This window comes from Lissotriton helveticus, chromosome 4_1, assembly GCF_964261635.1.
Source record: "Lissotriton helveticus chromosome 4_1, aLisHel1.1, whole genome shotgun sequence".
In the NCBI taxonomy this organism is placed as follows: Eukaryota; Metazoa; Chordata; class Amphibia; order Caudata; family Salamandridae; genus Lissotriton; species Lissotriton helveticus.
Window position 1 is genome coordinate 399909812 of NC_136063.1, and position 26309 is coordinate 399936120.

The 26309-nt window shown below is 45.4% G+C and overlaps 1 protein-coding gene across 2 annotated transcripts in view; it reads right to left on the reverse strand.

The window, feature by feature from the left end:
- The window catches only part of ATP6V1C1 (ATPase H+ transporting V1 subunit C1), a 388190-nt gene that overhangs the window by 323011 nt on the left and 38870 nt on the right, over positions 1-26309 (reverse strand). Inside the window, exons 1-2 of one of the 2 annotated variants that reach the window (XM_078686909.1) lie at positions 12415-12533; positions 12142-12311 (exon numbers count right to left, since the gene is read on the reverse strand). In XM_078686909.1, the coding sequence (XP_078543035.1) occupies positions 12142-12282 (141 nt within the window). In that variant the 5' untranslated portion in view covers positions 12283-12311; positions 12415-12533. Of the gene's footprint in view, positions 1-12141; positions 12312-12414; positions 12534-26309 lie in introns of those variants that run through there. The other variant, XM_078686908.1, reaches the window with a different exon arrangement.

The window sequence follows — 26309 nt, forward strand, 5'->3', positions numbered from 1 at the left end:
AGGGTGGTGTTCAAGCCTTCAGGGTTGCTGCTGCTAGTAGTATGCTACTATCCTTCTCAAGCCAAATAATTAACTAACTTGTCCACCATGTCCAGTAACATATTATCCTACAGACTCCTTGGCACGGCATGCCTAGGGCATTGGTGTTCTCTGACTGTGCACCAGGGTTTTGCTCAGGCCATAGTGTTGAGACACACTAGTCTCATATGGACTTCAATAGCCACAGAGGATGCTACTTCATTGACAATGCTGCAACATATCTACTCATATTACTCATTGGCTACTTGATTGGCCAAAGTATATGTAACTCCTGCTCTGGTATTTACTTTGTTTTCTTAGTAATGCTATATTATGTATACATAAAACCAGTGTGTGGGTCGAGTGTATTGCTGTTAGGTCGAGTAGATAATTCTAGTACAAAAGAAGAGGATAGTAGTGTTTCCCGAGGGAAATGTCCGCACTATTCTATGGGCCACAAGTACGTATCTAGAAGTAGTACACGAAATATTCTAAGATAAAGCAGAAAAAACGTATTGGTTTTTTGGGTGCTAAAGAAAATCTATGCACCTACTATCCAAAGGTGCTTGAGGCAAACACAAAGGTGAGCCCGGGTCAGGATAAATAGAGAGATTCTAATTACAGCACTCCAAGTTGTTATAGTTCATCAGAGCTTTAATGTATAGCCCTCAACACTCAAGTTTTTATACACAGAAGTGTTTAAACAAGCACACTCAGTTGCAATTATGAAAAAACAATTTCTTTGTTCTGTAGAAAGGGATCACCAATTGTAATGCCAATATAGTTAGAAGTCCAAGTCTGTGTTCTTCAAAGTTTCTTTATTCAAAGTTTCATAAAAGATTAATCCAGCATTTCGTTCGCCAACACGTGTTTCGTCTCTTGCTGAGACTTTATCAAGGCATATATCATGTGTGGAGCTGGTGGATTCAGAGATGGACGTTGCGGGGTGCACTGCTAAAAGTTTCAAGGATGAATCACCGTGGTAATTGGAGCGGTGTAGATACAAATTTGTCTCCAGCTGGTAATGAATGGGCAAGATGGAGGACAGTACCATATGCAGATAATTGGCGTGGTGGCCAAAGTAACCCCACTTATGTTGGACAACTATTTCAAGGGCGACATGGAGTAAAACCTTGAGGTGCAGCGCGTAGTAAGGAGCGCGAAGTATGGGCGCAGATTACTTCAAACAACCATAGTATGTTGTGATTTGAAATAGAGGAGTACTCGTATCGTAATGTAACGGTCCGTTTGGTTGAGTAGATAATTCTACTCACTAGACCTGCAGGTCTAGTAATATTTTTAAGATTTTTCGAGCCCTGCACATACACGCACGCAGACACACACGCACACGCACACATACAGAGACACACCCCCCGCCCGCCTGCCTGCCGTCGCCGCCACCCCCACCCGCCCAGGGGTGAGATGTCCCCCCCCTCTTTCCTCACACTCACCGGAGAGGTCGGCGCGGGCCCCGCCGAGCAGCAGGAGGCAGGCGGTGAGCAGCAGCGGCGGCTCCATGGCGCTCGGTCCGTCCGTCTGTCTGACGAACTGCCGGCGCGTGCCCCCTCTCGGCCTCCTAAACAGCTGCTAAAGCGAAAGAACAAGGACCAGTGCGTCCCTCCTACGCACTGAGCGAGCACGCGCGTGCCTGCCCGCCGCGGAAAGAGTACGGACAAGGACCCGGGTCTAATATCAGCTGCGCACGACCCGAGCCAGAGGACAGCGGGCAGACCAGGGCCATGGAAGTAGAAGGTACAAGGTACAAGGGCCGCGGGCCCGCCTGCGCTCTTTTGAATCTGGGGTTGGTTGCCTGGTTAGTTGTGCGACTGGTTCTGTGAGCTTTTGTTCAGCAATGACGCTCACGCTCTCAGCGCTTCTGGCTTTCTGTTAAGAAATTCAGCCGCCATGTCCTATATCACACAGTTTGCGAGCAACGGGTAGAAACGAGTGCCCAGAACGATAGGTCGGGAACTAGAAGTCTGACCAGGCTTCCCTTCTCGCGCGGCCCCTCCCACACCTGCAAAATGGCGCTGACTCCCCAGCCCACAGCAACCGCGCTCTGACTGGAGCATGTGCTGCTCCAGAGGAAACAACGCGGCACGCAGCTGCTTACTGCGGCGTCCATCATGCTCAGCACTGCAACACTGACAGCATCAGTGGATAGTCTTGCGGGGACTGGCAAACAATGGAATTCACACAGAACACGGTTCCCGCGCCTCTGAAAGGAACGGAGGTTTACTTGATGGAATGTCTGACGGATCATAACTTGTGTCACCGGAGCAGTTTGGTGCTCTGAGGTTCATGTTAGGAGAACACAGCACAGCCAGTGTGTCACATGCCCTAGTGCAAGGAACGAATGGCATCTGACTGTTGTTTCAATTATAAACTATAGCAATAATCACGGCTCCCTGGGCCCCACAGGCATCTAGAACCCGGTGCCACTGCACCTGTTGCATCAATGAAACCTACGTCCCTGGTCCGGTGCCTATATCAGGAGTTACAGCGCAAGTCAGGTATTCTCCTGCCTGCAGAGCACCGACTTATCCCATAGGTACGAGGGGGTGATTAAAAGATAAAGCGGGTACTGTGGACTGTGGCTTCAGTCTATGCAGCGCTGCGCCTTCGGACTCTATTGTCAGGGCTGGCAACGTGCTCTTCATTAACTGCAGCTTCTTAGGGACAGCTAATGTGAAGCTGTGGCCAAGGGAAATACTATGGGGCAGATTTACAAGGCCCTTGTGCCACTTTTGCGTCACTTTTCCCATGTTAAAAATGATGCAAAAATGGCTCAACATGCTTGTAAATCTGCCCCTATGTGTTTAAAAAAACGACGATGGACTCAGGGCTTTCAGTGGGACAGGCCTCACTGGTGCTGAGCACCGGCAGTTTTTTTTTTTAAAAGGGGGCCTCGTAACGGCTCTCTATTGGGCTGTGTCCCATTTTTTCCCCACACTGCAGTGACAACAGGCACATAAATGTGCCCGCGCTCTCACTGCCCACTTCTCACTAGTACACAAGTTACGGCATGATGTCTTGCCAGTTGAGCGCTGCAGGGGGAAGGGAAATCCTTTAAAGAGAGTCATTTTCTCTCTGGAATTCCCTTCGGTTTTTGAATCTCAGGAGCAGCAACATTGTCGTGGTATCACCAGGGCTTTAAGAGGAAGCTTTTTCAATATTATATACAAGCCATAGTTGCTGCTTATTTATCTTATGCAACTAACAACCTGTGACAAAGCCAATAGTCCTGACTTGTTGTATTTGTGATGTTACTTGTTGTATCATATATCTGGATGCAATGACAGAAACAGCAAAATTCAAGACCAGCGGCACACTATGCTAAACACAGATTTTTTAGCTTACATGTTTTTAAGCCACGCCCTTACTTACATTGACCACGCCCCTTCGAGAGACCCCCCCAATATTTCCATCTCACTTAAAGCCCTGGATGGATGTAAACCTCAGTCTTCATGCATGACAGTGCTTGACTGAAGGGCCAGTTTGCATGCAGTTTCGTGAAGGGCAGAAGAGGCAGTGTGAATGCCTTGAAATGTATGGCAGAGCAGGTAATTGCATCTTGATGTTTCTGAATTAGCAGAAGAGAACACATTTCAAACTTTTGTGGAACTGTCCAAAGTGTTAAATGCAGTGCAGTTCAAAAGGTAACAAGTTGCATAATAGGCGACTGTTAGAAATGGGGGTTTCTAGTTGGCAGAGGTTTGCACCATGTCCAAGTAGGGACCCTTATTTTAGTCAGGGTAAGGGGATTACATCGCTAATATAACCCCTTCTCACCCCCTGGTAGCTTAGCACAAGCAGTCAGGCTTATCTCAGAGGAAATGTGTAAAGCATTTGTGCATACCCAGACAGTAACACAGTAAAAACACTATAAAAGGAGTCCACACCAGTTTAGAACAAGCATTTGCAATGCAATAGGTCTCGCATTATTAAAGTTTGAGCTTTTGGCATTGCTAAATAATGCAACACCAATAGCTCAAACTTTAATAATGCGAGACCTATTGCATTGAAAATGCTTGTTGAAGAGCTCTGCAATTCAGATGTCACAGTTATAACGCTGTGGCATAAAGCGCACACAATCTGGCAAAGTGTTACAAAGTGCGCAACTGGAGTGGCAGAGTTACAACACTGTGGCATTGTGTGAAATACTCAGATGGTGGCGTTTACAACATGCACCTTGTCTGCTGTTTGCCTGGAGACAGTTCAAGGCAGGTCTGCACTAAGCTTTCTCTCTAGCCCTCCAATGGATCTGCTGCTGACCTCTGCTGACCTCGGACTGCCAAGCTTCATAGATTCTCCTATTGGGAACCGCTTTAAACACCCCAGACTCACCAAGATCACACCGTACAAGTTTTTCAAAAGCAGAGCTCCAGAAGCTTTTGAGGATTTCACTTCATTGTGACAAAATGTCGGCATGACCCCTGCTTTTTATATCGCCTGTAGCTTATGCCAACGTGAACGGTAGCAAGTGCATTTGGTCCACTCAACAAACAGACTGCATTGGGTGCTGGAATGACAGGTGTAATAGTTACAGGGCAGAACACATGTTATGGAGCTTGTAAGGATGACCGGCAAAGTAGGCCCTTGCTGGAATTCAAACCTGTAGCTCTCCGGGCAGGACCTCAAACAACTGAGGCATCCTACCAGCCTAGGGCACTCTACATTACACAGCTATTTTTGATACATGATCATTTGAAACCTGGGGTGGGTGTTGTACACTTAACAAGTCAATGAAAAGGTTGGAAACCCCTGCCCTAACCTAACCTAACTAGAAGGTGATAAGGTACTCCTCACATCTACCCTAAAACTGTACCTCGAAGTTCTTCCCCTACTGGGGTAGGCCAGGAAACTCAGACAGGGAGAAGAACTAAAAGAGGAGGAAGTATTTCTTGAGAGACTAGCCAGAAGAGAATCCCTTGAAGCCAAAGTCCTGGCTATAGTAAGAAAGAGGGCGGAGATGGGTCTAAAACCCATGAATAGCGGCAGCAACAAAATAAATAAGGAGAGGTGGGAAACTTATGATCCCAAAATCCCCAAAGGGATGGTACGCAAATATGTTGGGGGTGATGATATCACAAAGAGGTTTACAGCCTTTGAGAGGGCTTATAAGATGAGAAATCTAAACCAGAGACACTGGGGCACTCTACTGTGGGAGTTGTTCATAGGATTAAGTTCAGGGAGACTCACAAAACCTTGAGTCAGCCCTGGGTACATTTTGTGGACTTCAGTCAAAACACTAGGTGGTTGGTTGAAAGGCAGTAATGTGCAACACTATAAAGGACTCTATCATTTAAAAATGAAAGAGCATTTGTTGAACTTCTGAAAAATTGCATCAGTACATAGTGGCCTTAGTCTCTCCTCGGGAGTTGTGGGGGAAGGTTGACCACTGAGTCAAAACAAGGGTATGTAGAAAGACCCAAGGTGGTCTAGGGCATTTGCCACAACCAAGCTTGTTGACTGTCCAGCCCGAACACCACCGATACCAGAGACAAATGGGCGACAAAGGACTTTAGGAAGAATGAAGGCTTTGCCAAGAGGGGCCCTGCTGTTCTGTATTCTTCACCTCTACAGGTCACTCAAGTAAAGTGAGAGCCTCCAAAGCAAGCGACCCTCTGCACCTGAGCCCCACAGCCCGGGTTCAAGTAAACCGAATGTGCCCGCTTGACCCAGAGACATAAGAACCAAGCCCCCTTTTGGGCTCTGTCAAACTTGGCCCCAAATCCCCAATTGCAGCCTCTCTTTTACAGATACTCTTCCTTAGACTTTAACACTTAGCACTTGAGGTTACCTATGAAAAGTAGCCCCTCTGCACCCGGACTCACCAGGGCAAGTAAAACCAAACAGCTGGTGGTTTCTTGGACCTTGGCCCCTAAGCACATTAAGGCCCAAAAGGCACCCTCAAGAAACGTTTGCAAGTATACGTATGCAGTGTATGTACACGTTTGCAAGTATATGTATGCAGTGTATGTTTCTCCCATAGGATAACATTACGGCTTACGAGGCTCATGCCTCAAACCCATTATTTGAGCATTTTACTGTAAAAATCCTATTTCCAAAAGTACTCATTTGATTCGGATGATCTTGATGTCTGAAAATATATTAAAATCTGTATTTTTCTGGTAAATGCGGAGGTTTCAGGATTATTGATGCTATGTACTACATTTTTTCCTATTCTCTTTTCTCTTTCCTTCCTTTTCCTTCTCCTCTCACCCTCTCTCGTTTATCTCTCACCACGATGTGGGCCACTCATAAAGGGTTCACCTACTGCTTGCACCACAAACTACTGGGGTAATGTGCAAATACAGCCTGCCTTTGAGGGGGATGCGACTCTCACAGCTATGGCCACATACACTAAGATGTCGGGGCGACTCCCTACCACATTGAACCCAACCCATGCCCATGGCTACAGATAAGAGTTTAGCAGCCTCTCTGCATATAGTCTCGCTAAACGTTAAGGGGCTTAATCACCCAGTCAAGCGCAAAACAATTTTGGATTATCTGGCTAAAACTAAAGGGGATATAATCCTCATGCAGGAAACCAAATTATCTCAGACTGATGCTGATAATCTACAACAACACTGGATCTCACTTACACTCTGTCACCCTGCAACTCAAAAGAAAAGAGGGGTGATCACCCTGATTGCTAAAAAATCAAACTTCGCTCTGGTATCTCATTCGGTAGATTTAGAGGGTAAACTAAGCCTCGCACACCTACAAAGAGACGGAGACCACATTTATGTGGCAAACATTTATGGCCCTAATACAGACCTCCCTGAATTCTGGGAATATGTTTCAAAAGAAATCTTCCGCAAGATGAGCTCCTGGTGGTTGGTGGGGATCTTAATCTACCATTGGATCCCTTGCTAGATAGGCAATCCAAGAGTGTGTACCACTCCCCTCGCTCTCATGAGGCACTGAAACGACTGTGTGCTAAATTCCACCTACATGACTCGTGGCGCCTCCAACACCCGGATGGTCGTGATTATTCTTTCTACTCCCCTCCTCACAATTCTTATTCCAGAATACATTACTTATTAATATCAGACTCATATACACACCTTATTGACGAAACTGATATTGCCCCCATACTGGTGTCTGACCATGCATGTATTCATATGAAACTGGCAGGCTCACATTCGCTTATTACCCCGAGACGTTGGCGCTTTAACGAAGAGATATTATCGATACCAGAGAACAAGAAAATCATAGAACGATCCATACGAGAATATTTTCAGATAAATTCGCAGCCAGAAACTGATCCCGCATTAATTTGGGACGCATTTAAGGCTACACTAAGGGGTACGTTGATAGGTATCAGGGCTCGTATGAACAAAGAATTAAACTCTGAACTAGACTCTTTGGAAAAAACAATCAAGCAGCTATAGACAACACTCCCTCGACTTGAATAATAATGCAACCATTGACCGCTTGACTAACTTGAAATATAAATGCCACGCTGTACTTAGTAAACGTGCAGGAGTATGGATTAATACATTTAAGGCCTTAAGACTTTGTGAGGGCAACAAAGCAGGGAAGCTCCTGGCTTCATATCTTAAACACAAAAGGAAGCAATTCCATATAACATCTATTAAAGACCAGTCCAATACCACCCACACCAAACAGGAAGACATTCTCTGCACATTCCAATCCTTCTATGAGGACCTTTATAAGAACAACCCATTCAACATGAAAGAATGCAATGAATATCTAAACTCGATCCAACTCCCACGTTTATCCGAGACTGACAAAGCCAAATTGGGGGCCCCTTTGACACTGGCAGAAATTTCTTCCGCCATAAAAACACTAAAGAATAATAAAGCTCCAGGCCCTGATGGCTTCACTGCCACTTTCTATAAGACCTTTGATGAACAACTCAACCCAGGACTCCTCAAACTGTTCCACTCCTTCTCACTATCAAACAGAATCACCTCCACGATGAGTGTGGCAACAATAATAGTGATACCTAAAGATGGGAAGGACCCCTTGTTTCCTAAGAATTACAGACCGATATCCCTCATAAATTTGGACTGCAAGATTTACGCGAAGGCTCTAGCTTACAGATTAAACGCCGTCTTACCGTCCTTAATCAATAACTCACAGGTGGGGTTCCTCAAACACCGTCTATCTAATGACAACACGAGACTCCTGTGTCATGTGCTGGAGAAATCGAAAATCTCAAATACCCTCGTAGTAGCGATCACCCTGGACGCGGAAAAGGCGTTTGATAGGGTGTCGTGGCCCTTTCTGCGCCAATGCATGCACATATTTAACATGGGAGAAGCATTTTTTGATATGGTGATGGCATTATATGCCTCCCCTTCGGCTAGAATTGCCATTAACAGTTCGGTTTCAGAACCATTCCCCCTGGAACAAGGAACTAGACAGGGTTGTCCCTTATCTCCCGCTTTATTCCTTCTAGCATTGGAACCTCTCCTCCGCGACATACTACAAAATATCGACATTAGTGGCATTACCTTCGGTGATAAGAATGTAAAAATTGCTGCTTACCAGACGATATACTGATAGTTACTGAGAGACCTGATACATCTATAGCCGCACTGATGGACTCTATAGAATCCTACTCTAAACATTCAGGCTACAAACTGAACCGTGATAAATCGGAAGTCAAACCTCTCAACATTTTCACTAATAAGGAATCATTAGGCACATCTGGTTTGGGCTGGCAAAAAAACTACATCAAGTATTTAGGAATAGAATTTGGCAATTCCATTATCGAGACCTTACAACACAAGGAAACCCTGACTCTTAGCAAAATAAAAACTCTCCTGGACGGCTGGTCACCCCGCTTAATCACTTGGTGGGGCAGGCTCGAGACGATCAGGATGATGATCACACCGCTAGTAAATTACCTAATCACCATTCTCCCCTTGATGCTGTCCCAAGAGTTTCATAATAAATTGGATAAAACTATTAACAATTTCATCTGGAAAGGAAAAAAAACGCGTATCAGTCTTCAGAAACTGAGATTAGATAAATCCATTGGTGGAGTCAACCTTCCAGACTTTAAGAGATATCAAATAGCCTTTTTGGCGAAATAAGGATCTTATTGGCTGTCTACCCCAGTGGACTACTCACCGGTGTGGCTAGACATGGAAAAAGCTCTCCTTGAGGGCATCCCTCCCATCTCGGTCCTATCAATGAAGGCGAATCAGATCCCCTGTTCGAAAATCCATGTTTACCAACACCAAAATAGCTTTACTCAGAGTAGATAAACTGCTGGACACGTCGATAAGAGGATCTAGATGGGAAGAAATTTGGAGAAACCCCACAATCACATATAAAAGTAAACCACTATTCAATCCAGTCTGGATTAAGAAGGGGATTTTTTCCCCCCACCAACATTACGATAACGGCTACCCTTTACCCTTTACAAGTATCCAGTCAAACTTTGGAATCGACAAGTCCGACTTCTACATATTCCTTAATGTAAAAGCAGCATCACAAAAGCGGGTTTAGAATCCAAACATTCCTCTCTTCCTTAAATAAAGTAGGTCACCAAGTCTCTAGGCTATACAAATCACTGAGTCCGCAGTCCTCCAAATTGAATGTCAATACAACGCAGTTCTGGTCATCATTCGCCTCATTCTCCATCTCTGAGCTGGAGTGGTCCATGACGTGGAGATCCTGCATGAGCCGTAAAATAAGCCCTACATTATCACAAGCCAAGTTCTGGCTCATGCATAGAGTCTTCTGGACACCAGCTCGACTATACGCACACAAACTCTGCCCTGACGCATTCTGTTGGAACTGCAAGCGTGCGGAAGGGGATCTAGACCATCTCATCCTCCAATGCGACTGCGTCACAGTCTTTTGGGATAGGGTATTTGACTTCATCCTCAAAGTATTTAACATCTCGCCTACCAAAGAACTTCCTATCTTATTTTCGGCTTTGCGAAGGAAACCCAAATCCTGAAGTGGACAGGGCCCTTCTAGACCTTCTCCTCACGGCGGCTGTGAAGGTCGTCCTAAACAATTGGAAAGATACCAAAAAGGCAAGTTATGCTTGCTGGTTAAACTGGGTGATTAACCTCCGAGCGGCAGATAACATCACTCTATAAAACACCCCAGAGCGACCATTGCAAAGGAAACTTTGGAACTCACTAGATATCTACTTTAATACCCATAAACCTCCGTGAACCGTTCCACTCTACACACTTTTCCATAGCTTCCAGATGCCCGATATGTCTTGAACAGCACGTCACCCCCCGACCTGAACGGTTCTACAGCATCGTGGTGCACTACCTTGCCTCCTCTTCATCTTGTACAACCTTTGCTTTCTCTCTTCTGCTCTCCTCTTCTTCCCCCTATCTGGTTCTATCCTCTCTTCCCCCTCCTCTCGATCCCTATCCTCTCAGAAGGCTTCAGGGATAAATGTAGTATTGTCCTCATGACCCACCCGTATGTTGTAACACCATCGTGGCACCTTACTAATCGTGGATCCTTCCTAATGCCTTTCTTGTCAACTTCTTTGAATATTGTATTGCATTGTACTCTTTGACGTATAGTCACATGCACTGATACTTTGTTCAGAGCGACTCCTGATATGTTTGCTATACAACCCTGAAATTTCCAATAAAAACTTTTGAAATTAAAAAAAAAATCTGTATTTTTCTAAATTGGTCTCGGCACTCTTTTTGAGCGTGTCTCTCATTTATTAACTGTGTGTGTGCGCAACAAATGCTCAACACTCCCCTCTGATAAGCCTAAACTGCTCAACCACACTACCACAAATAGAGTATTATTATTAAAGTAAGTCCCAGTAAGCCAATAAGGGTTGTCTGGAATGTTGGCATGATGTAACCCTACATTGGTACTACATAAAAAGCCAGCTTCCTACACTATATTTTCTGGGTAAACTTTTACTTACTGTTGACGCAAATGGTGCACTGTGCTGGATGCCTTCGGTGCTGCAGCTCCCACTTTCGAGTCTTCGCCTAGGACCAGAGGCTACCCCTCAAGGTTCGTCTGCACTACCCAAGTTCAGTAATATTTGGATATGAATATTGATATTTCTCCGGTCTCCTGGTCATTTACAGCCTGCTCCCACTTTAGTGAGGTGGATAGCTTGGGATTTCGATGCAAGGGGTCTCAGTGGGTAGGTCTGGGCCGCACAAGATCCACACCTGGTGGCTGGTACTTGTTTTTTGTGTCATTACCCAATGACTCCTTGATGTTGCCCATGGATACTGATAAAGCATTTGAAGCTAAGGTTGTTAAAAACTGAGATACTACCTATAGTATATGGAATACCCATCATCTGTCCATCAACAAACCAAAAGAGCTAGTTTCACTTTCAAACCCTTATCACACCAAGTAAATCTAGGGGCGATTATGGATCCTCCCTTAAGCTTAAAGTGAGCATACTGCAAGTATATCATTTTTATATGATAAAATACCCTTCTTGAATCAGGACTTATTTGTTTTTCTCTTGAAGGGCAAAATCCATTAAAAACTTGATACTCTGCCGTCTAGATTTGATATACCTTGGAGCTTCGATCTATGCAATTCGGAAGCTACAGAAATCTAGAATGTAGCGGACAGACAACTCCTTAACTATAATATTAAAACTCCCACTTCAACAGTCATCTAGTCTCTCCTCTGGAGGACTGTGGCCAAAAACACCACATTCAAAGCAATGTACAATATGCTTGGCGCATTATTCTATACACAGCTCTGGAGCTCTCTCCCTTTAGTAGAAGCACCTTCTCTATCACCACGCCAGAGCTCTACCATTCAGGTTGACTCCAGTCTAGCCTTGACCGTCCATTCCTTCAAAAACAAACTCACACTGGTGGAAATTATGCAGAATTAAAGGGTGCTGAGTAACAAAATGCAAAATGAAGCCTCTGCTATCCCTCACAGGTATGCTCCACTATACAAATGCCACAACGCAATACATGCTAATCACACTAAACGGGTTGCAATGCATCCGAAAAATACCATTTAAATAAATCATACTAAAAATGCATCAATGCGACCTTAAACAGTTTAGAATGTGCCACTGAGTTAGAGCTGCGAGAATAACAAGCAGCTTTTAATCTGACAATGTAACCTAGGCGTTGGGGGCGCCAAGGCAGAATCACTCACCTTTAAATCAGGAATGTTAAACTTTGCATTAGTAGAGAGATTGTTGCTTTTTGTGGTTGCAGCATGTAATTTCTCCCACGTTTGTTGACACGTTTTCTCTCCAGGAGCAGAAATCAGCCAAAATTCTGTTGTGTTTGCCATTGTGAAGTACTCCTATGATTAAACAAATTCTGCAAACAAAAAACAAGCAACACAGCATTAGGATGAGCTTCATGGGGTCTAAGTATTGCCATTATACGTGTACTACAAGCACACCAATGATTTTGCGTTTACATTGGTTGAGCATCAACTGGTCTGTAGGTAGCACGCACTCGTGCCTTACTGCAAGAGAAAGAGACTCCACTATGGGTGACTAGAACACAACTCCTATGAGGCGAGGTTCCAACAGTCTGCATTTGTAATTCTCTTAACCGATAGCTTTGAGTGTAGATATTCAAGGAACAGTATAAAAGCGACTAATTACAGAATAAACACAATTATGCAATACCATTTCCCGTCACTTGACACAGGCGGAAGTAGAAGAGCAGCTGGAAGAAACAGGAAGACAGCCACGATACTACTCAAAAAAGAGAACAATAATTCAAAAAACAAGTTTTAGAGGGAAGGTCGCCTTCTGAGATGGAAATAGATGTGTAACCCAGGGACAAGCAAAAGATGAAACAACACTGTTCGCTCAGCACAAGTGAGCTAGTGGAGTGGTGTGGCTCACTGGTTAGAGGCGGCAGACCCAGGAGCAGAAGTCGGCCCGGGACCAGGGTTCAATTCCCGACGCGGCAGGGTCGTGGACTTGGGTCAGCGGACTCGATAATTCTCGCTTCGGTGCTTACTCTAATCAGGGGTTCCACTCGGCAACTCTGGGCATTAGCTTGCCTAATCTCCACAACGGCCCCATCAATTCTGGGGATGGCTGGCTCCACACCTTGGGGACTCCCAGCAGGGACCATCCCACAGGGAAAGCCAGGACGGGTTCCCCAGAGTTATACAGCGCCAGGAAACCCCTGACGGGTAGCAGTGCGCTTTACAAGCTCAAATACATTTACATTTAAACGCTCCTTGCTGAAGCAGCTGCAGCACACAGGAAACCAATACCCTCAGGGTGTGATAATGGACATAAGATTCACGAAGCATCATCCCATTTGTATGTAGCAGGGTGGCAGGAAAACTGCTCACCTTCCACCTGCAAACATTAGCTCGGTGACCTGCCCAGGACTAGTGTACACAAACCACAGAACTAGTACCACCTGGCAACTTTCAAGAAGGAAACCTTCATTTATTTATACTTGAAATAATGGACTTGCTTGGAGATTTAGAAAGACGGTGCTGATCTGTCGCCCTAAAGCAATTTTGCGTTAAAAAAGTTCAACAGTTCTGCTTGTAGTTTGTGAACGTGCAATTACTCAAACAAAACATGGGACGCAAGACCTGCCATACTGGACATGCAGCGTGGGCCCTAGAGCCAAGGGAACAAGACTTGAAACCTACACCCAGGGATAGTTATGATTTAGTGCAGCTGATTTTTTTTTTTAGCAATTACATTTAGGAAAGTGTGCTGTAAAATCAATCGTATGACCCCATATTAGGAGAAAAAGGAGCAGAAGAAACACAAAAAAGAACACTAAGTACGGAACAAGATTAAATGTAACATTTGTACTTGCATGTATCTCCTGGTACCGCGTTTTCAATAATTTTACACCACTGTACAGCGTGCACACTTTATGGACTTGCTGGGGTTTGAACTTGTGGCCTACAAGACACACCAGGATGGCAGAAACACGTATTTAATTCACCAAGCTCTTCTGCTGGCTGGGAAAAAAACGGACTGAAATGTCACTACATTAATTTTAGTAAGGGGTGGGGTTGTACTGCTCAAAGCTAGATGGGTGAACGTGGTTTTGGATGCCAGGCGGACCAGATGAAAAGTATGGGCAGGCTTGAATGCAGCAGAAAAGGCATGTATGTGAGGATGCACCGATATCCTTCGGGATCAAGTTCGCACTATTTAAAACGTTATAAATAAACAGCTGCCCCCTTCAAACACACCCAAGAGTAACATTATTCATTCACTGCTGGAAGCGAAGGGAGATGCCACCGTGGTCATGTTTCTTCCACACCTACATCATGTGTTTACTGTATGGAAGGACAACTGGACAGCTATCCAGCTCTGCCTTTGAGGCCGGTGCGGCTGAACATAAGATTAAACGTTGCACCAACAAGCAGTATTTGTGTCACACACCAGAGCCAAGACAGATACAAGGTCGGTCAGATGCACCTCCCTCTGGAGCAGCGAGTTATGCTTTTTATTTATTTATTTAAACTTATAAGGCGCACAGCTACCCGCAGTGGGTTTCCCGGCCCCAAGGGATAGACTGAAGAAGAAAGAACTGCCGGGCATCAGTAAGTGGAGCTACCAAGAAACTGTTCAATATTATTGCTGGAAAAGCCAAGTTTTTAAACCCTTGCGAAACCGAAGAAGACCGGTTTCCAACTTCAGCCTCACAGGCAAAGCATTCCAAGATTTGGTGCCTAAATGGGAGAAAGAGCGACCGCCCATCTTCACCAGCCTGAATCTAGGAACAACATAATCTCCTTTTCCTGCGGATCTCAGGCTGCGACTAGGTATGTAAGCATGAATGAGATTATGAAGATACCTAGGGGCAGAGCCCTGCTTTATCTTGAAGATATAACATAGGGCCTTGAATTTAATTCTGTTCTTAATTTTTAGCCAATGTAGATCACGGAGGGCTAGGGAGGCAGATGTTTTCAGAGGAACATTGCGTAGCAGCCGTGCGGCCGCATTTTGAACAACCTGAAGTTTATTCAAAGTTGTCAAATCGGCACCAAGATACAGGACGTTCCCGTAGTCCAGGCGAGATGTTATCAAAGCCTGGACCACCGTCCTTTGTGTGGAGACAGGAAGCATCCACAAGATTTTTTGGAGCCATTTTAGTGTGGCAAAGCAAATGGAAGCCACCTTAACGGCCTGTTGTCGCATTGTGAGCTTTTCATCGATTAAGAAAACGAGATTGCGAACCTGGGTCACGGGCTTCGGGGTAGGACCCATACTCTCGGGCCAATGTTGGGGGCCCCAGCGGTCTTTGTCTTTGCCCAGGATCACAATCTCGGTCTTATCGCCATTTAATTTAAGGAAATTTACCTGCATCCATTTTGCCACTTGGGACAGACCCTGTTTAAGAGCCGAAGTATTATTGCCTTAGACAGGGAGAAGATTATTTGTGTATCATCGGCGTACGAAAACAAGGTTAAGCCAGCTTCCTCCACAATAGTGGCCAGGGGTCTAACATAGATGTTAAAAAGTAATGGGCTAAAAATAGACCCCTGGGGAACGCCGTACGCCGATGCACAAATTTTGGAGGATGCCTTGGCCGAAAAAACCTGTAAGGTGCGCTCACTCAGAAAGGAGGCTATCCAAGTCAGGGCTGAACGCCCAACTCCCAAGGATTGGAGGGATGTGAGGAGAATGGAATGAGACTGTACCGAACGCTGCGCTTAAATCCAGCAGGATAAGCGCCGATGTCTCCCCGCGATCGATACCGTGCCGTAAGTTCTCAGTAACCAATAGGAGAGTAGTTACAGTGGAGTGGTGAGCTCTGAATCCGGATTGTGATGGATGCAGAAAGCCCAAACTCTCAACCAGATGAGATAGTTGAGAGTTTATGTGCCTTTCCGAGATTTTCGAAAAAATAGGCAACAACGAAATGGGCCTATAATTAGATAAGTTAGAAGCATCAGCTCCGGCCTTTTTCAGCAAGGGGACCACCATCGCGTGCTTCCACTTCCGTGAAACACATGATTCTATCAGTGAGGTATTAAGAAGTTTCATCACTACGCGACGGGAGTTTAGGTCAAGCTGTTTTAAGATTTTTGCCGGAAGAGGATCACAGGGAGAGCCGGATTTGATGCTCTTAAGACAGCTGGCGAAGGAGGCATCATCAAAGAGCGACCACTCAGAGAGTTTAGGTATCGTGGAAGGTTGGCAGTCATGAGCTGGCACAAGAGTAGAGAATGAATCTGCGCTCAAAGGTCGAAGACCTAATGAGTCGTAGATCCGTTCTACTTTGGTGATGAAAAACTCAGCGATTGAGTTGCACTGTACCTCATTCAAAACTGGGGGGGGCAGGGATGGAATCTGCTCCTGTTAGTTTTTTCACCACAGAAAATAATGTGCGCGGGCAATTCTGGGCATGTGTGATGGTATTGGCGATGTGATTAGCTCTTACGATCTTACATTGTTTGTGATAATCTCGAAGAGCTACCTTATATGCCATCTTACTGGAGGGAGAGTAAGAATGACTCTATTGTCTCTCAAGTACCTTGCATTTGGATTTCGTGGTTTTTAAGTTCTCCGAAAACCATGCTGCAGGATGACGATGCGGCAAGACGTGTAAGGGTGCTTACGTGCCCCCGGTATACTCTGTTATATGTAGTCATCAAATGAGCATTTGCATTTTGTCATTATGCTAAATATAACCCCAGCAGGTGGCCAGCTCTGAAAAGAGGTGTAATAGATGAGCCTTTACAACAACAAATGGAACTAGTCTCTAGAGCAGCAAGAAGAAAGACAGCCAGAGAGCAGGAACAATGTAAGGCATAGGGGAGCAGGGGTGCTATCTTGGGATGAAATAAGAACGAAGGAGGGGGGGGACTGGCATGCAAAACGACAGACAGGGGTGGGGGCAATCAACAACTCTAACGGCAAGAGGAGGGTGGGAGAGGTACGGAGTTAGACAGCAGAGGAGGGTGCAATGGAGCAAGCAACACAATGACAGCAGAAGAGGGGTGGGAAAGAGACCGCAAACACTTGTGTGGAGTGTAAAATCTCAAATAAAAAATGCACTCTAGAAGCATGCGGCCTGTTGATGGATACGGACTGTGGACAGGTGTGAAAAAGTGCCATCTTTCTTGCCTTGGTATGCCCCCACTTTTTTTTCTGAACTGCTGATGTCCTTTGACTGAGTGTGCCCTGGGTTCCTGCCATCCAGGTACCCAGGGCCTGTGTTCCTTCTCTACAAAGAAAAGTTATGCTGAAACAAAACACCCAATTGGCATCTCTGGCCATCTGTCAGCCCCTAGTAAATGGTACCCAGGGCAGGGTGACCAGAGAAGACCTCTGAGGGCTGCAGCACTTATTGTGCCACCCTCAGGGACCCTGTACCCTGGCATCCACACACTAGCTTTGCAGGCTGAGTGCCTAAGTACAGAACTAAAGCAAGAGTCGACATGGCACACATCCCTGTGTGCCATGCTGACAGAACCCACTGCCCTGGCATACTTCAGTCACCCCTCTAGCTGGGTGCCCTATGCCAGAGGTGAGGGCACCGGGGCATGAGCCCTGTGTCTCTACAGTACCCAGGACCATTCCTGGGCACTAAGTGCAGTGATGCCATTTAAGAATATATGGTGCGGGAGGTCGTCATTACGAACTCCACAGCACCATAAGTTCTACACTGAAGACTGACAAGTTTGGTACCAAACTTCTCAGCACATTAAACCCGCACTGATGCCAGTGTGGGATTTAATGTAAAATGCACGAGAGGGCATCTTAGAGATGCCTTCCAAAACCCGAACCTACAATCCACATCTGGGCTGAGTGGCTGCAGAGGCTGCCACACAGCAGACATGTTGCTGGACCCCTGGGTGGAGAGCCCCCTGCTCTCCGGGGCCTGCAACAATGCACGTCCTAGGCGAGGTGATATGACTCCTGCCCCAGGATGGACAGGGGGAAGCTTCAAAGGCATACCGCCTCTGAGAGCTTCTTCAGACCATTTGCTGTACCCAGCAACCAGCACCCCACCAGGCCTGCCCCCACCCTGGCGGGAAGACTGGCGGGAAAAACTACGTCAGGAAGGGGGGTGTGCCAACCTGTGCCAACTCCACCCCTCATGTGGAGGAGACGAGTTGAAGCACGACCCCGGACTCCGGCCATCTTGTAGATGGGGAGTCCTGCCCAATCCCAGCTAGGCTCCTGCCCCCCCTCCTGCCCCCCCTCCCACGGAAGAGGAGCAGGCTAGGGGGTGTACTCACCCCAGGACAGGGACCCATTGGTCCCTGCCCTTGCCCTACCGGTAACGCCCCTAAATTCAGTATTTAGGGGCTCCCTGAACCTTCCTTCCTCAGATCCCGATATCAAAAAGAAGAAAGAAGATCAAGAAGAAGAAGACCCGCCGTGCAGCTGCTAACAACAGGACAACAACAACTGACTTGGCCCCAGCCCTACCGGCCTGTTGATCCTGGAACCTGCTCCTGGCTAAACCCGGCGACCTCCGCGGACAGCAACCTTGGGACACCCAGAGGACCCGCCTGCCTTGACCCTCTCAACGATTGGGACTCCCATCAGCAGAGGCTCTGCTGCAACAACCCACCTGGTGCCCACCAGGAAGCTCCGGACCAGCCCACTCTGCGCCAGCCGAGCCCGGTCCGGGCCAACCCGAACCAAGACCACAAGGATGTCCCCCCGGCGACTGGGACCCGAAGTCCAGTGCCCAAAGACCCTCCTCGACGAACCAGCCGACGCCTGCAGACTCAAACAGGGGCCACCCCGACCGCGACCAGCCGAGGGTAAGCTTTTCCGACACCCAAAGACACCCCTGCACCCGGCGCCCTACAGCCCACTGTGCCTCCCTTGGGGGTACCTACCTGTGCTCCAACATCCCAACTTACCTCTCGAAGTGCTAGTTGCCCCTGGAGAGTCACCGTCCCCGAGCCTTCAGCCTTTTTGCCTTTTTCAAGATCCTCATTGGATAACATTGAGCGCCCGACGGCTCAAAAGCACCCTGCACCCAGCCGCCCGAGTGCCGTTGGCTGTGACATCTTTGCCCTAACCTACTTCCCCCCTTGCCCAAGTAACCAGGAGCCCAGTTCCCAGAGCCGCGTGGCCTGCTAGCCAGCAGCCACCAACCGAAGGCCCCCTTTCCCTCATTGGATAACATTGGGCCTACCTACCTCTGCACCCGGACGCCCCTGCGCCGCTGGGACTGAACTAACTGTACTCACCTGACCCTGGGGGACCCCGGAGTCTATGCCCAGAAACCTAACTTTACCAACCAAGTACTCACCTGGAAACCGGTAATTCACTTACCTGCCATTGGATAACATTGACCCATTTTTGACTCGAAAATTTTCTGTGTGAAGTTTGGAAAACTGAAAATATTCCTATAAAATCAGCCAAAGTCCGAATTCGAAAGTACTCACCTGTTATCAGGAGAGAAGCCAGTACTGTACCTTTCAGCCCAGTACTGAACCGCAAAAGTAATCCCTAGCGGGGTTAATAGTAACCTGTATTTTCTCCATAGGAACCCATGGTCTGCTTTTCAATGAAATTTCTTTTGTCTACTTTTGAAAACTGCAAATATTCTTTAAAAATCGTACGACATACTGAAACGCAATTACCTACCTGTTTTGAGTTAAGCTCCCAGTGCTGGCCCTAGGAGACTAGTGCTGGGCTGCAAAAGTAACGCGATCGTACTTTACCTGTAACCTGAATTACCTCCCATTGAATAACATTGTGAGAATCACCTCGAAAAGTTTCTAAGTGTCAACTTTTAAAACAGCTTTATATTCAGGAAAAATCATCACTGTAACTAAAACGTTTTTGCTAATCTGGTTTCAGCTTGGACCCAAGACTGAATCCAAGATCTAGTCCTGGAACTGCCAAAGTAATCCATAAAGTAATCAACTGTACTTTCCTATGAAAACCCATTGAGCTCAATGATAGTGTATTTCAGAACTGTATTGCTATTAGCTAACCTGTGATTATTGTGGGTACAAACTTATTGCTCCTCTGCAAAGTATTTACCTGAGAGTACTCTTATCTCGAAAAGTATATTTTTATAACTGTTGGTTCTAGAGATAAAACAACTATATCTAAGGATATAATAACAATTGGCCTGGAGTTCAGTTCTTGAGTGTGTGGAACCTTTTGCTGACTGAGTGTGTACAACAAATGCTTTACACAGTCCTCTGGTACTGCCTTACTGCTTGACCAAGCTACCACTTTGGAGAGTAAGGTCAGTTCTGACTTTAACCTCTGGTAAACCTTTGGGGCTTGTGGACTCTATACACACTGTACTGCCTTATTGTCCAGTATATATAGAGCCGCCTTCTCACAACAGGAAACTGTACTTGGTCCATGCTCGACGGAATGGGCCGACAGAGGAAGAGAACGTGAAACCAGAGGCGAGGACCAACAAGAGTTGAGTGATCTTGAAGCAAACTAAATGGTAAGTTCAGGAAGGTTTCTACGCCCTTTTTGAGGTTCGTTTTTTTATTTTATTTTATTAAGGACAGCAGACCACAAAGGCGGTGGCCAGGCAAGACCTAATGACCCTCTAACCCTTGGAGTTTTCTCTCAAGGTGTGGGGTTCGTTTTACAGTTTTCACTGTCTCTTACCAGAGAGAGTGAAAACTGGCCATTTGTCCACCCACTGCAAATAGGGTGCCCACAAACGGCCAAACCTCTGTTGGGCCGTCGGAGGTGTCATACATACTGATGGTAAACCCATCTTTAAAAGAGGCGGGCGGACCTTTAGTTTGGCAGAGAGGGCACTTGGTCACCACTACAACGGAGAAGCTTTGCTGCCAACCTATAAACCGGGCCACTATTTAGCAAAGTTCTGAACCAAAGCCATACAAAAATATTTAATAAATTGCAAAAAGTCATTTATGTAGAAAGCAAAAGAGTTTGCAATAATAGTAATATGAAGAAGCTAATCGGATGCTTAGTAAGGTAACAAGGTAGGAGGAGCTTTAATTAATAAAATCTCATCCAACAGGTCACTGGCAGTAACTGACATCAGGAAGATCCTCTTGCATCAACATTACATTTCCAAGTGGAATATGGTACTTCAAACTCCCACATCAGAACAATCCACGACAAGCATCTTCCTTTTATACAATGAGAAATATCCATGTAAAAATAATCAAACAAGAGTAGACATCCTACAACCGAGGGCAATTCAAAATAAAACAATTATGTGCATATAATTACAAACATTTGGATATAAAATAGCACATTACACCTCAAAGAGTCATTTACACAAAATCCTGAAGACATACAGGTTTCAGAATTGCTCTTCTGTATCCTTCCCCTGCCTGGAAATTTGAACCTACGGGTATGCCGCCAAACAAAGAAGTACTTCTGTTTTTGCATTCTGGTCTCATGGACTAACAACCCTCCTTTCTTCTCTGGTACCTTGACTCACGACTCAAGTTCTGAATTCTACTGTCACTGTTTTTTAAGGGATTCTTAAAAACTTCTTCACTTTCATGGGATGGGAAAACTTTGATTCGGGTGCACTCACTACCCATAGGCATTCTTATTTTCACACAATCACACAACCCCAGGAGTAGCTTTGCTTAAAAGCATGCAAATATACCTCAGCTTTCTTTTGTTCTGATACGCCAACTATTTGTGTTTCCACATGATACACTCAACCACCCCATTGACGAGGACATTCCCCCAAAAGAAACCGGTGTACTCAGTTTCCTCCCTTTAAAACAATTTGAGAGGTGCACGTCCAGTAGTGGAATGAGGGCGCATACTGCAAGCATATGAAATTCTCCTCTCCTCGCCCTTCCAGGGTAAACAATTCGCTCTTCCAATCCTGAATGACATCCTTTAAATGTCATTAAAGCGCTCAACAATTCCATTTGTTTCTTAGTGGTCGAGTGCATATTTGTTTTATGGTCTATCCCACACAAGTTCAAAAACACTTCCACTTCTCTGGAACAAAGGGGCACCCTGTTATCAGTCAACACTGAATTGGAATAACCTGATCTCTGAAATATTTCCTCAAGAAATCTTAACACAACTTTTGAGCTAGTATTATATACGCTTTTAACATCTGGCCACTTCGACAAAATGTCCTTCAGAACAAAAGAGTAGGGCATAGCGTATTCTCCTTGCAAAGGCTCCATCAGATCTAACGTATTGTCATCTTGGGGAAAGTCTAGGACCTATCTTTCATGCATGGGAAGGTTCCTAGTACTCAGAATATTATCACTATTACAGCATTCAATACAATCTCACCCACTCCTTCAACCAGGAGGTCTAAAACTGGCCACCAAAAATCTTTCTGCATGGATTCCTTTGGGTTGAACAATTTCCAAATGTCCTGTATGCTCCATTTTCACAATCCTATATCTCAGAGCAAGGCGCTTTCAATCTTGGCTATAAGGGATAACAAACTACGTTTCTCACTTAGCTCCTCCCTCACACTACAAAAAGAACAAAAAAAATACTGGCTTATTTTTCTTTCCTTCACTTCACCCACTTTTCAATCTTGATATAACTTCCTTCAAAAGTCCACTGCTTTTCATCCATTTCCTCCACTCACCATCGGTAATCACCTCATCCACGATCACACACACATTTACATACATTTCCTCGTCCTGCTTATAGAAATCTCCTTCTCCCATGTCTAACTGTATCAAAAGTGAGAAACACTCTGCAGGACTGTTGTTGGTACCTGGTATTTACTCAGCACCAAAGTTGAATTCCTGCAGGACTGTTGTTGGTACCTGGTATTTACTCAGCACCAAAGTTGAATTCCTGCATATCAGTGACCCAATTACTAATCCTGGATAATACGAGTCTAATCCCAGATCACGAAAATTTCACACAAAAGTATGTGATCAGATCTCACAGTGAATTTACTTCCCCAGAGAAAATTCCTAAAATTCTTTAACTCACAGTGCACGGTTAAGGCTTCTTTTTCAATTACAGAGGAATTGGATTTAGGTTTCTTTAAGGATCTGGAAGCAAAAGCAATTTGTACCTCATCTCCATTAGCCTTCTGCAGCAAAACAACACCAACTCCCTTGGCACTGAGATCCGTCACCACTACAGTATGCCTGCCAGACAGCACCCTTCTTCAACAAGCTCCTCATATGACAAGTTTTTCTAGCTAGATCGGCACAAAATGACTATAGTGATCAATCATACATGGTAAGACAACAGCCCATCTTTGTTTACAGAGGGTTTACTCACAGGTAACTACATCTTTTCTTGGGACTGACACTCAGCAGAGATTAAATGAGCTATATAACATAACTCACTTTGACCAAACTTGCAATTCCCAGGTCTTAATGTGAGCCCTCTTTCCTGAAATCAGAGCATAACTTGCCTCTGTCTTTCATTATGCTCAATCTGAGGATCGCCGTATACCAGCACATTAGCTTTGTAACATTGTTCACCACTGACATTCTTGAATAGCTTCCTCACTCGAAGACGGAACAAGCCAGAATGGTATAGGTAATAACCTGTATCCGCCCATACCAGTGATAAAATATGTGAGTTTCTGCGATTCCTCATGCAAACGTACCAGATGGTAACCAGAGATAAGATGGGGGAAGTAAATATTTTGGCACCACCTAGCATTGACAACAATTCAGACATATCCAGGATTGGATGACAATCCACTACTCCTTCCTTATTTAAAGCCGGAAGGTCAATGTATAGAAGAACCTCACCACTCACTGAACTCATTAGGAGAAATAACGTCATGGTCTACCACGTTCTCCTATGCATCCTTCACTTGATTCTGTACCCCAATAGATAACCTCCTCATCTTAGATGCCACAAATATATATATATTTTTACATTTTATCTTGTGCACACCCTAGTTCTCCTCCTAAAGCTTTAAGGAAATCTTTCACAGCATCTGGACATTCTTTGGTCTCTTCATGCTCTTGCACCAGTGGTATCATTTTTTTGGACCAAGGTATACACCGCTAACGTCTTGCTGGTGCCACCCAAGGATATGGTCACCGTTTATTTTATAACAAAATATTTTATTGGGTTTTTGAAATAAAGAAAACAAAAAAGAGCAACAAAACATTGCAGATACATCAGCGCAATAGCTGGTTATAGTATATAACTTTACCTAAGATGAAGTTGAATAGACACGAGTACAAGTGAACTTAAAGACTTGCTATTTGCCCTCTTGCTACTATCTGTTAAACAAATTTGGTGGTTCCTACACTTATGGTTCTATTGACTGCAAAGTGGGTGTTAATTTGAGATCACGCCTGTATAGTACCCTTCCCCGCTAATCCATATTTGTTATGTTTTTTTAGGAAAAATACTGGCCTCGTAAATCGAAAGTTCCAGTATACACAATTGGTCTATGCGCTTTTCCAAACACTTAAGCTTGGAGGGGATTGACTTTTTCACTTTTGGCAAGGTCACGTTTTCCCAAGTTTAATGCTATATCTCAAGAACAGCTCTATGTTGTGATGTCCTGGTCATCAAGTATATTCAATAAAGCAATTTTTGGGTTACATTCTATTGGTCGTCCATTACTATCTGCGAGTATTGAAGAACTCTCTGATGTTTCATTATGCTTCCTCAAGGACCAGCAAAGTAATTGCACCTGATTGGTAAAGTCAGTGAATATCATGATCTCCTCAGATTGATAGATCACAGATTCCTTTGACTGAACTTCAGAAAGGATAGTGTCGCTACCCATGTAGAAAGGATACAAATGTTTATTGGAGCCCCTGGGGGGGTGTAGATTTGCGAGGGACCAATGAGACCTTTCCACTGTAAAGCATTGGGACAGCAGGCTTTCAGGAATCCACTTCTTCAGCCATTGTTTAAAAAATGTTTTAAATCAAGTCCTCAACGTATGGGTTTTCTGGAAAGACAATAAAGTGGATGGGATTGCTCTGTGCCCGATTCTCTCCATTCTCCACTCTAGATTTCAAAGATCTTGTCACTTTGGTCAGTTTGACCACCTTCTGATTTGTGTCTTTCAGTGATTGTTTGAGTGTGTTAAGGCGGTTATCGATCACGTTTATTGTCTTTACCGCCTGGCACACATCCTGGTGGAGAAAATATACGTCAGACTGCACTTCTCCAATTTTGGCTTCCAATGAGTCTTTGAATGACCGTTCTGCCTGTAGAATTAGGTACGTGGAGCTAGAACTTTCAAGCAGGTCATCTGGCAGGGAAGATGCCCCTCTACTCAGGTCCTCATTGGGCCGTCGGCTGAGGCTTGGTTCTTGCATATTTATCCAGTGTGTCTTGATGTTAGGTCTGCAAGGGATTATCTTTTACCATGCTGAGACACCAAGAAGAAGTGCGGAGGAAAGTTTGCCTGTCTAGCCTCGGCCCATTGGAGAAGCTAAGGCAGGTGGAATTAAAGGAGGTCGTGGGGCCCACCAGCCCCATAACCAATACAAAATATGTAAAGAGCCCAGAAAGGGATGTGCAACCCACGCAAGCTCTCAAGGAACCAGACTGCAAGTCGATCAGGTATGAGATGGTGTGTAGCAGTTCAGATGATGATGGCCACCTGGTCGGTTACCAGACAGCCATGTGCAGGGAAGGGAGGTTTTGGGGAGGAGAGGAGATGGGGAAGGATAGGAGGCATCTCCACCAGCCCTAACACACCTGCTTCATCAGTGATGTGAGCGGCAGTGGGATCAGTATTAGGCTGATCCGAGGTCCTTAAGTCACAGAACAGGGGAAATCGTGCCTCGTCCTCCTACATTGCAAGTCCAAGAGTTGTTGGATCCAGGTGACCCAAATATGTTCACCTGCCGTTGTATCGCCGAGGAGGGTGGTAAGAAGCAGTGGACAGAGGAATCTACTTCAGCCACAAAGGCCAGTAGATGTTCATCACCAGGTGTTCATGGAGTCACCGGAGGAGCGATCCCAATCCACTCTATTAGATGGGTAACTGTAATATTAACATTGTGCGGGGTGATCCCCGTTAGGATCTTTGCCCAGTCAGCAACTTTTTCACCCAGCTGCATCACTGCCGGAGAGGACCTGCCTGCTTGATCGCAACAGGCAGTGGTGAGAGAAGTAGCCGATTTAGGATGTTGTAGGATTACGTTTGGGCTGGCCCAGAGGTTCAACAATGAGCCCATGCCATCTTGGCCTGCTTATCTTATCACTCAACAATTTCTCCTGAACTACATTGGCCTATGTCCAATGAGGTTCCATCTGCTTCATCACATAACTGCCAAATTATCTCATTACAAACCTCTTTTACCTTGGAGGATTTCTTAGTCTAACTTGACGACCTGTGACATACCATATAATGGTGTCACCTTCCACATGTATTGCAAAATAGCCTTTTTGCTAGCAATATATAACCAGCCATATGTCCTTGAGGCCCCCATCTTGGATACATTCCTCTAAA